General features: G+C 44.3%; 3 protein-coding genes across 3 annotated transcripts in view; 1 reads left to right on the forward strand and 2 right to left on the reverse strand.

The window, feature by feature from the left end:
* The window catches only part of cfap61 (cilia and flagella associated protein 61), a 4169-nt gene extending 2148 nt beyond the window's left edge, over positions 1 to 2021 (reverse strand). The window contains exons 1-3 of the mRNA XM_068709237.1: positions 1874 to 2021; positions 1000 to 1153; positions 179 to 329 (exon numbers count right to left, since the gene is read on the reverse strand). Coding sequence (XP_068565338.1) covers positions 179 to 329; positions 1000 to 1142 — 294 coding nt within the window. The 5' untranslated portion in view covers positions 1143 to 1153; positions 1874 to 2021. The remainder of the gene's footprint in view (positions 1 to 178; positions 330 to 999; positions 1154 to 1873) is intronic.
* A 174-nt stretch (positions 2022 to 2195) lies between these two features.
* On the forward strand, positions 2196 to 8794 carry crnkl1 (crooked neck pre-mRNA splicing factor 1). The gene is made up of 14 exons (XM_068709096.1): positions 2196 to 2383; positions 3460 to 3612; positions 3809 to 3900; positions 4003 to 4161; positions 4948 to 5114; positions 5273 to 5451; positions 5555 to 5725; positions 6089 to 6280; positions 6805 to 6864; positions 6971 to 7051; positions 7209 to 7448; positions 7616 to 7717; positions 7832 to 8080; positions 8207 to 8794. Exons 1-14 carry the CDS (start codon positions 2336 to 2338, stop codon positions 8651 to 8653), a joined length of 2340 nt encoding a protein of 779 aa, XP_068565197.1. The 5' UTR covers positions 2196 to 2335; the 3' UTR covers positions 8654 to 8794.
* On the reverse strand, positions 8730 to 10981 carry naa20 (N-alpha-acetyltransferase 20, NatB catalytic subunit). The gene is made up of 6 exons (XM_068709098.1): positions 10884 to 10981; positions 10184 to 10208; positions 9972 to 10062; positions 9722 to 9857; positions 9229 to 9374; positions 8730 to 9066 (listed from the first exon to the last, which is right to left on the reverse strand). Exons 1-6 carry the CDS (start codon positions 10934 to 10936, stop codon positions 8981 to 8983), a joined length of 537 nt encoding a protein of 178 aa, XP_068565199.1. The 5' UTR covers positions 10937 to 10981; the 3' UTR covers positions 8730 to 8980.
* Positions 10982 to 11614: the final 633 nt, after the last annotated feature.

An 11614-nucleotide genomic window follows, 5' to 3' on the forward strand; every position in this document is an offset into this window, starting at 1 on the left:
TTTCATTTCACTTGATCTAAAAAAGCAGCTTTACTTCAAACACCAAATATTAGCATGAGCATATCAGACGAGGCCAAAGACACCATGTGATCCCGTACAATTAAAACACACATGAACAGCATTAACCATAAGAACAACTGCAGCATCGGTGTCGTCTGAATTCATGAATGGTACCGACTGTGCATGTTTCAGCGCTGAAGTGTTTCTGCAGGAACGGTTCCCATTGAGTCTGATCCACCACGTCCCCGATGGGGTGGTCGAAGAAGGAAGCGTGGCCCACGATGTCATCCTGCTCATTGGCCAGAGTCACGGCCAGATTGGCTTTCTCTCTGGAACCGGACAATCGTGTCGAGAGGAGATAACAACACTTACTTTAAAATGTACTACAAGTAGGTAATCACAACTGTGATCACCCTCAAGACGAGATTTCACAAAAGTCCATAAAGACCTCTCAAACTAAAATATGATGAAATACATTTCTTTCATTTGCAATGAACTAAGGATCCAGATGGAGAGTGGAGGAGTGGAGTACTCTGCAGGAATGGTTTTTAGAAGTTTATCTTATTATAAATATCATAAAAATGTATAGAGTGAGGAGATTCCATTGGAGTCAACTTTATAGACACTGTATGTACCACTAGAACTGGAGATCGGAATCTAAGCAGGAAGTGCAAAAAGTAGAAACGTGCACATGCTGTAAATACATAAATATGACGTGTGATACTGTGAAATTCTGCACACACAGAATAAATAATAAGCCAATACGGAGTATGAATGGATAACTCTGATATGTAGGCTACAGTATGAATGATATCCCTCTCCAATAATGTAACTATGACATGTACTAAAGGTACAAAAGCTGAATAAATAACTAAATAAAACTTCCATTGGTTATGGTGTGTTGTCCGTAGACTTCAGATGAAGTGATCAGAGCCCTCCTGTGCGTCTCTATAACCTCTCTGTACTTCAGACACTAAACAAAGGAATGTTTGGTCTTACAGAAGATGAATTATATTGACCCGTCCAAAAACCGCAAGAGCCGAGGCGCCGATGAGGCCGTCGATCCCGCGGGCATCCGCCGACTCGCTCCTCCTGACGGTCACAGCTTCCTCGTGGCCCCCGGCTGAAGTCACGGTCCTCATCTCCACCTGGGCTGATGTCAACAGAACGTCGTGTTATTATTTTATTACTTCTGTCGCGGCAGCAGTGGTGGAAGAAGTACTCATGATGATTTACGTTGGTAAAAAAAAATGCACATGACACTTTTACAGTACACTTACATTATACTTGTTTAAAGTACTGTTATCTGTTTGTGCAATATATTTTGTATTTTATTGTGAATTTTAACATGTTTCTATTTGTTTGCACTGTGTTGATTGATTGTTTAATGTTATGCTTCCATCATGTCAAGTTCATTGTATGTGCAAATGAACGGTTCTGATTCTGAAAAGTACCTTGAATTTGAGTAAATGTACTTAGTTACATTCCACAACAACAACAACAACACATGTTGGTTTAACATGAGTTAGCTTAGCTAGTTAAAGCATGGATGAAGTTAAGTCTAAATGTTAGCCAGCCAGGAGAATGTGATACTGTATGTGTGTGTGTGTGTATATATATATATATATATATATATATATATATATATATATATATATATATATATATATATATATATATTTAATGCAATACAGGGTTACCCACCTTCACAAGTTACACCTTTAACAAACTATATATATATATATATATATATATATATATATATATATATATATATATATATATATATATATATATATATATATATATATATATATATTTAGTTACAACAACAACAGCCTCGTCACGTGTTGGTTTAACATTAGTTACTCACCTGTCACGAGTTACACCTTCAATAAACTATGACGTGAGTCTTATTTTTTTATATTAACTGTCTATTATTGCTCGTGGTTAGAATTATTAAAACAAAACTGAAATGATACGCAGTGGTTTTAGCTTAATTAAAAATAAAAACAAACACCTGTAAGCTAACTAGGACAACTGCAGCAGCCGTAGCTAACTGCTAACTAGCTCAAACAAACTAACCATAGTAACGGTAGGGAATTCGCAATGCATGCTGGGTACTGTCATGGCGGCTCGCTGCAGCCTTTAGCTAACTGCTAAGTAGCTCAAACAAACTCCGTAACCACAGTAACGGAAGAAGAATTCGCAATGCATGCTGGGTACTGTCATGGCGGCTGGCGCTTGAAAACGTTTCGTCGACTGTGTTTCTAGTTGTGTTGTCGTCGTCGTAACGTTTTTTTAAGTAAGTTTGGTAACGTACGTTTTTGCAAACATGGCGTCCACCGCGGCAGGTAAACAGCGGATACCGAAGGTGGCGAAGGTAAGGAAAATAAAAAGAAATAAAAGCTCCAGTAGAAGAAACTTTTTACTTCGGCTAAGCTAAATGCTAACAGACAGCTAGCGCTATTAGTGCTCATGTTTGCTGTTTGACCACGTGCAGGTCGTTTATATCTGTAATCTCGTGTAAGAATATACATTTTAATTATTGTTTTTAGAGTGGTGACGTCAGTCTGGCGTAAACCGCACGAGCTCGTCAACCGCTAACGTTAGCTTCCTGTCCTTTTGTAAGCTAGCTGAGGGTTGTATGACATTGTGGTTATACATGTTTGGGGTTTTACTGTGTTTACACTCTGATACTTTCATCAAGTCAGGGCTTCCTGTTGTTGTTGTTGTCTGCATTCGTAGGCTAGTCTCCTCTCTGGAAACTCATTTTAAACACGTTTCTAAATGCTTGCCTCTCCTTTTGAAGCCCACACAAACACAATATTTTAGGAATATGTAAAACAAGGTAAGCTGAATTGGCTGCACACTAACTTACATAGTTTGTTTCATGCACAAACAAGTGCCAGGTCCACATGGATTCATAAGGCACCTTATATATATCCAAGCAAGTGTACATAACACCTTGAATTGCACATTAATTCATCGCAAACAAAGTGTATTATCTCCTCTCCAAAGTCATCTAATCAAGTCTCACACGAACACATTTACAACATTCATAAACACCTAAAAGATGGAACGCTTAGCTGGCTGCACTCAACACAAATATAAACCTTGTTGTTGTTGTTGTTGTTGTTGCTCCCACTGATCATAAGTTGAAGTGAAGCGTCTGCTACTGTCTGCACACCTCCGCAGCGGGCTCTTATTGTGACCAATCAGCATATAGCCTTATTTTGTGTGCAAAGCAAAAGTAAGAACAGACGTGATGCGTTTATGTTTTTGTTCAGTGTGCATCCAGTAGTAGGAAGTGGAGGAGTAATCTGTTAAATTCCCGTTCTTGCGTTGACTCAAACGAACAGCTTGATAAATAGATTATTATATTACGAGCTAAAAACAAATCAGTCGGCATCAAGGCGCGGAGAACTCTCGTTGAAGCACTTCTTCTCGTTGCCGCAGGTGAAGAACAAAGCTCCCGCAGAGGTTCAGATCACCGCCGAGCAGCTGCTGAGAGAAGCCAAAGAGAGGGAGCTCGAGCTGCTGCCGCCGCCGCCGAAACAGAAGATCACCGACGAGGAGGAGCTCAACGACTACAAGCTCAAGAAGAGGAAGGTGAGCGGCTGCCTCTCATGTCCTCCGCTGACGGAATTTGTTTCGATTTTAAATGTGAAGAAAGTGGCAAATCTGACCAAAGCAGTTGAGAGTCTCTATTTTTGCAATTGCAAAATGATTTGTGTAAGAGGGAAGGATCATTATTAGTGTGATTATACTTGTATTCTAACTTTTTATCAAACTGTTTTTCTTTCAGGGGTTTGAAGACAACATCAGAAAGAATCGGACTGTCATCAGTAACTGGATCAAATACGCACAATGGGAGGAAAGCCTGAAGGAGATCCACAGGTATTCATCCACGAGATGATTTTCCTCCGTAACATTCCCACGCTCGTCTCTGTGTAGAGTTCCCCTCATCGCTGCTTCCTCTCTTTGTTTGTTTGTTTTTAGGGCCCGGTCCATTTACGAGCGAGCGCTGGACGTCGATCACCGCAACATCACGCTGTGGCTGAAGTACGCCGAGATGGAGATGAAGAGCCGGCAGGTGAACCACGCCCGCAACATCTGGGACCGAGCCATCACCATCCTCCCTCGAGTCAACCAGTTCTGGTACGGATGACGCCGCTTGTGCTTCATGTCACATTCACAGTTTATCACCTGAACTACATTTTACAGATTACATGTGAACACATCACGATAACGTTATAATCTACCTTCAGCCAGTACTCGTGTTCACGGAGCAGAGCCTGAAGGCATCATGACGTAACTGAAGTGAACCTCCGTTAGTTAGCCGTTAGCGGTGCTGCTAACGTTACTAGCTCTCCTCTGATTGGTTGTTTACAAAGAAACATGATCAGAGACTAGAAACACAGGAGGAGGAGGAGAGGGTGGAGGAGAGAGAGGAGGAGGAGGAGGAGAGGGAGGGAGGAGTAAGGAAGTGAGGAGGAAGAGGAGGAGGAAGAGGGAGGAGGAGGAGGAGGAGAAGAAAGGAAGCTAGGAGAGTGGAGGAGGGAAGGAGGAGAGAGGGAGAGGGAGGAGGAAGAGAGGAGGAAGGAAGGAAGCGAGGAGGAAGAGGAGAAGAAAGGAAGCGAGAAGGAGGAGAGGAAGGAAGGGAGGAGGAGAGAGAAGGAAGGAAGCGAGAGGATGAGGAGGAAGGAAGGAAGCGAGAGGAAAGGAGGGGGAGGGAGGGAGGATAAACTTTATTTACTCTGATGGTTAACGTTAAACTTTATTGACACTCTGATGGTTAACGTTAAACTGTATTGACACTCTGATGGTTAACGTTAAACTTTATTGACACTCTGATGGTTAACGTTAAACTTTATTTACACTCTGATGGTTAACGGTAAACTGTGGAATTATTTATTCACGTTTTGACTTTGCGTCCTGTTAAAGGTACAAGTACACCTACATGGAGGAGATGCTGGGGAACGTGGCCGGCTGCAGGCAGGCGTTCGAGCGCTGGATGGAGTGGGAGCCCGACGAGCAGGCCTGGCACTCCTACATCAACTTTGAGCTGCGCTACAAGGAGGTGGACAAAGGCCGCACCATCTATGAGCGATATATCCTTCTTTTTGTGGGTGTGAAGTGATGACGACAGTCAGTCGATCCTCACATTAGAGAAACTGGAACCAGAGAATATTTGGTGTTTTTTGCTTTAAAGACTTGATCATAAAATGCTATTTGTTTGTGGTGTAATACAACCTTAACTCCGCCGTACTCGTCATCGTTCACCCCGAGGTGAAGAACTGGATCAAGTACGCTCGTTTTGAAGAGAAGCATGGCTACATCGCTCACAGCAGGAAGGTGTACGAGAGGTCGGTGGAGTTCTTCGGAGAGGACCACGTGGACGAAAACCTCTTTGTGGCCTTCGCCAAGTTTGAGGAGACGCAGAAAGAGGTTTGTGATGCACTAAACCAAACCCACCTGATGAATCCAAGTCTTTCCCTTTCTTGTTGAGCTGGAATATTAAAAACGGTTTGTATCTTTTGTCCCTTTTCAGTTCGAACGTGTTCGGGTGATCTACAAGTACGCTCTGGACCGGATCCCTAAGCACCAGGCACAGGAGCTCTTCAAGTTCTACACCATGTTCGAGAAGAAGTTCGGAGACCGGAGGGGAATCGAGGACGTCATCGTCAGCAAACGAAGGTTCCAGTATGAGGAGGAAGTCAAGGTAATGAATGTGGAAAAGCAATATGATCACAATATACAAAATGATTCAGGAGCTTTCCAGCGCTTCATCTTTGATTCGCATGAATATTCAGATTTCTAACATCGAGTCATGAAGTCATTTTTAAATATACCATGTCGACCTGAATATGAGATACTTTCCTGTTCAGTCTCTGTGACCGGGGAGGGGGGGGGGACTTCTTGTTGGGAAAACATTACTTCCTGTTCAAGGAAAAAGTTACCTCCTGTTCAAGGAAGACGTTACTTCCTGTTCAAGGAAAATAAGTTACTTCCTGTTCACTGAAAATACTTCCTGTTGAAGGAAAACGTTACTTCCTGTCCTCACCACTGACGTCTTCCCCGTCAGGCGAACCCTCACAACTACGACGCGTGGTTCGATTACCTCCGCCTGGTGGAGAACGACGCCGACCCCGACACGGTCCGAGAGGTTTACGAGAGGGCCATCGCCAACATCCCCCCCATCCAGGAGAAGAGACACTGGAAGAGATACATCTACCTGTGGATCAACTACGCTCTGTACGAAGAGCTGGAGGTGAAGGTGGGTTCACTCGCTGCTCCTCATCCTCACCCTTCACTTCAACAGGCCGAGGAGGAAGGAGTCCTGCAAAGGAGTTAGAAAAGTCAAATGAAAAAAAGGGATTCAATATTTATTTATTCGCACAAATACACGCAAATAAAAACACGGTCAAAATCTTTTTGTTTAGTAAAATTGTGCGGTAGAGGTTAGAAGCCGAAGATGACTTATAAAAATATCTCCCATTGTTAGATGAACATGGTCATACTTGAAAAAATGGAAGTTACTTCCTGTTCATGGATAAAAAGTTACTTCCTGTTCATGGAAAAGAAGTTTACGTTTACATACATTACAATAACATCCATGGAAAAAAACGTTAATTAAAGTCCTTTTAATATGTTTGTTTAATAACGATAAAGTAGATATTGATTGTAGGTGGTTCCAAAGAGCTGGTCAGTGTTACTGAATAGAAGTTTCCTCATAAACATCTCAATGCACAACAAACAATCCGCTGAGATCATTGTGTCTAAAACCTTTTCTTTATTCAGGATCCAGAGAGAACCAGGCAGGTGTACCAGGCCTCTCTGGACCTCATCCCACATAAAAAGGTAATTCAGATTTGAGCTCTTTTCTCTGAGTCTCTCGTTTGTCTCACTGTGAAGTCAGTTTAAAGTCTAAAGATTATGATCGTCTTGTGTTTTTTTTTCGTTTCAGTTCACGTTCGCCAAGATCTGGCTGCTCTACGCTCAGTTTGAGATCCGGCAGAAGAACCTTCAGGGAGCCAGAAGGGTCATGGTGAGCCTTTCTAGAATATATCCCTAACGTTTAGTCAAAGTAAAGGTCTCATCAGAGGTTCATATCCTCTGATACATTCCCCTTTATGTAAATGCAGAGTCGAGCTTTAGCAGTGTCGTTGTGAAGAGTGAGCGGCGTCGTGGTTTCTCTTCCTCAGGGCACGGCGATCGGTAAATGCCCGAAGAACAAGCTGCTGAAGGGCTACATCGAGCTGGAGCTGCAGCTGCGAGAGTTCGACCGCTGCAGGAAGCTGTACGAGAAGTACCTGGAGTTCAGTCCGGAGAACTGCACCACCTGGATCAAGTTCTCCGAGCTGGAGACCATCCTGGGAGACGGGGAGAGGGCGCGCGCCATCTTCGAACTCGCCATCGGACAGCCGCGACTGGACATGCCGGAGGTAACGTTTCAGGTTTTATTTAAGGGATGTGGAGTAAAGAAATCTCAAATATTCAACGTGTGTGTGTGTGTGTGTGTGTGTGTGTGTGTGTGTGTGTGTGTGTGTGTGTGTGTGTGTGTGTGTGTGTGTGTGTGTGTGTGTGTGTGTGTGTGTGTGTGTGTTTCCAGGTGCTGTGGAAGTCCTACATTGACTTTGAGATCGAGCAGGAGGAGTTTGAAAACACCAGGAACCTTTACAAACGGCTGCTGCAGCGCACCCAACACGTCAAGGTGAGACCTGTCAATCACCGTCTAGCCCCGCCCCTAACGCATACCTAATCAACCAACCGAGCGTCCACTGTGAGACCGTGACCTCTGACCTCTTACCCTCCTCCTCCTCCTCAGGTCTGGATCAGCTACGCTAAGTACGAGCTGTCCATCGACGGGCCCGACCGGCTGCAGAAGTGCCGGCAGATCTTCGAGGAGGCCAACAAGGGCATGAGGAGCTGCGAGGAGAAGGAGGAGCGCCTGATGCTGCTGGAGTCCTGGAGGGACTTTGAGAGGGAGTTTGGCTCCGAGAGCTCGATGGAGAGAGTGAGGAAGCTGATGCCCGACAAGGTGAAGAAGAGGAGGAAGCTGACGGCCGAGGACGGGGTAAGAACCGGACTAGATCATGTTCTATACTTTGAGTTAAACTATCAAATAATCCAGTCATATTTTAAGTTATTAAATGAATCGTTGTCGGGCGTTAACCTCGGCCTCTTGTCCCGGTTCTTTCAGTCGGACGCCGGCTGGGAGGAGTACTACGACTACATCTTCCCAGAGGACGCCGCCAACCAGCCCAACCTCAAACTGCTGGCCATGGCTAAGATGTGGAAGAGGCAGCAGATGGTGGACGAAGACGGCGAAGACAACGAAGGCGGCGAAGACAACGAAGGCGGCGAAGACAACGAAGGCGGCGAAGACAACGACAAAGACGAGGGCGAGAGAAGTCCAGAGAAATCTCCCGAGGCGGTCGAGGAGACGTCGCCGCTGCCGTCCTCGGACGAACCGGCAGCTCCTCCTGAGAACGACTCGGAAAGAACCGCTGAGACTGAAACAGAAAAGGAGGAGAAGACGAAGGACGACGATCGAGACGATGAAGACAGCAGCAGCAGTGACAGTGATGATGATGATGGAGGGAAGAAAGAGGAGGAGAGGAAGAGCGGAGACGAAGATAAAGAGTAGATCTCCGCTCAGACGTTCATTTTTCTACCAATCTGGTTTTTTTTTGTTCTGTTGTTTTTTAAGAAAAGCAAGAAGCAGCTGATGACCGGTCTTTATTGTACGACGTGTTCTTCTGCATTATTATACAAACATCAAATCAAACTCACTCGTCGTGTTTCTTTTCTTAAGAAAACAGAATTTACAGGAAATGAAAAGTTGATATTTGTACAGCGTGGCTCTCTGACAGTCTGAGTATGTACAAGGTGCCTGTAACATTATATAATATATATATATATATATTTATATATTAATAATGATGCTGAGGACGCAGAGAGCCACCGTCGGCTGTTATTCGATGTCCTCTGGTCTGACGGGATGAGGCAGAGGGACGATGGACTTCTTCTCAGCGTCTCTGGACAGAGCTTTCCTCATGTCTGCAGTGAGGAGACAAACAGGCCACTTTATTCACGTGTTGTGGAGGAGCAGCGCCCTCTGCTGCTGGCTGTTATAAATGCAACAGAGGCTTTCTTGTATTGTGTTATTGTGTTCCTTCAGTAGCGGTTCTGATCAGAGGACTCTGGGTCTGAACGTCTCACCGTAGGCGTCTTCGTCGGGCTCTCCGTTGCTCGCCGAGTAGTACTCGATAACCGTCCTGTAGACGCTGTAGCCCAGACGCTTGTACATGTTCACCGCCACCTGGTTGGAGACGCGGACGAAGAGGTCCACGAAGAACCCGCCCTTCCTACAGGACACCGGGACCAGGAGATTTTCAGAGTAAAAGCATCAAAACATAAGCAGCTTCTGCATAAGTCGTGTACTTCTGGGTACTATGTTGTGTACTTCTGGGTACTATGTTGTGTACTTCTGGGTACTATGTTGTGTACTACGTCGTGTACTTCTGGGTACTAGGTTGTGTACTTCTGGGTACAACGTTGTGTACTTCATGGTACATCGTGTGCTTCATGCCGTGTACTTCACGTCGTGTACTTTGTGTCGTGTACTTCATGTCGTGTACTTCATGTCGTGTACTTCGTGTCGTGTACTTCATGGTACGTCGTGTACTTCATGTACTTCGTGTCGTATACTAACCTCTCTGAGATCTCCTCCAGCATCTCCATGAGTTTGGCAGCGAGGCCGAGTCTCCTGAACTCCGGGGCCACGGACAGAGCGGTGACGTGACCGTGCCACTCCTCCCGAGCCACGGATCCCTCCGCCTTCCCCATGACTGCAAGTGTTACAGAGAATGATTAACTAGAGCCATGCTTTCTTTAAAATGCTGTGACCAGTATAGCATTAGTATTTGTAGTTTATTATTTATATATGTATTTGATAAACGTACTGTAGCCCATCAGTTCACCACCAGGAGCCTCAGCCACGATGAAGTACTCGGGCCAGTGAGCCAGGTACTGGAGGTAGAACGGGATCCCATACTGGAGGTCAACGGTCAAAGGAAACTACAGACGACTGCTGCATATTAATGACTTTGTAGTTCTAGTTTAAGACGTGACAACGTTGAGCTATAGCTAACGGTCATCTCGAAGTGAAGGATACGGTTTCTGTCAGAGGATCCAGGTTACTGTTGAATAAAACACAAAGTTTATTAAAACCTTCAACGGGATCTGTCTGCTTGAATTCAATGCTCTTCTCTCCTCCTCCTCTCCTATCTCTCCTCCCCTTCTCCCTCTCCTCCTCCCCTCTTCCTTCTCCCATATCTCTTCCCTCTTATCTCTTCTTCCTCCCATCCTTCTCCTCCCCTCTCCCTCCCATCTCTCCTCCTCTCCTCATTTTCCTCTTCATCCTCTTCCCTACTCCTCTCCTCTTCTTCATCCTCCTCCTCTTCCTCCATATCTCCTCTCCTCCTATCTCACCAGACATGATTTAAGGGACATTTTCTCCCTCACGTTCTAGCTAGGATAGCTAACTAGCATTAGTTAGCTAAACAAAAATACATATATTTTACTAAAGGACAGTTAGTTAGCTGATTAAATGTGTGCCGATTAGTCCAGAGGACACTAACGAGTCACACGATGTTGAATTCGAGCAGTGAATCAGTATCAGTGTGTTAATAACAACGGAAGTACCAAACTATCTCTATTGTTAAAGGGAGTTTGGCACAACATTCTGTGCTAATGTTGGTTAGCCTGCTGAAGCAGATGTACACCAAACACACAGGATGCGCAAACGACGTGTTTATACCAGCCGGACAGTAAACATCACCTGTACGATAAAAAACAGACAAAACCTCACTCACATATTGTTGAATTTAAATAAATCATCGCAGGTAAACGGCCTTAATGTTGTCATGTTAGCTCGCTGCTCTGTGTCCTTTCACCTCACGGAGGAAGAGAGACATCGGCTCACTTTAAAAAGAAAGAAGAAGAGCAGCGCCGCCCGGCGGACTGGAGGTTGTACTGTAACTCTAAAATAATAACGGGCACACACGCACTCAGTTACCAGTTTATAAATAATAAAGTCTGATAAAACAGCCCTGTAATACATGTATAATTGGTTTTAAAACGGTTTTATTTATGGTACAGACAGGTTATTTTGTCCAGCCCATTTATGACAAGCTAGGTGGACTAAATAAAAGTTAACTCAAAAGTTAACATGGTTTAAAATGACATAAAACATCATTCAAAATAACACTAATATGATCCTGTAGGCCAGATGTTAAGGGTTGAGTTTACCCAAAAAAAAAAAAACATGTTTTCTCACTAATATATATATATATATATATATATATACTAGATATAATTGCTTTTGTTTGTCCAGGTTCTAAGATGTAGTTGCTTGCGCGTAGGGTTCATCCTCTGGGGAACATCATCTAATGGTTGCTATTGCTAAAACAACAACAGTACAACAGGATGTGATCCATCGTTAGCCAGTCTGAACAGTTCTCATCGGAACTCTTTCCTCTTTGTTTGACTCAAAGTCAAACTGACACTGAGACTTTGGGCCCTTGGGGGTTTCGGAGGCCCTTGG

This window comes from Cebidichthys violaceus, unplaced genomic scaffold, assembly GCF_023349555.1.
Source record: "Cebidichthys violaceus isolate CVI_PGR_0920_01 unplaced genomic scaffold, fCebVio1.0.p SCAF_14, whole genome shotgun sequence".
Taxonomy (NCBI): Eukaryota; Metazoa; Chordata; class Actinopteri; order Perciformes; family Stichaeidae; genus Cebidichthys; species Cebidichthys violaceus.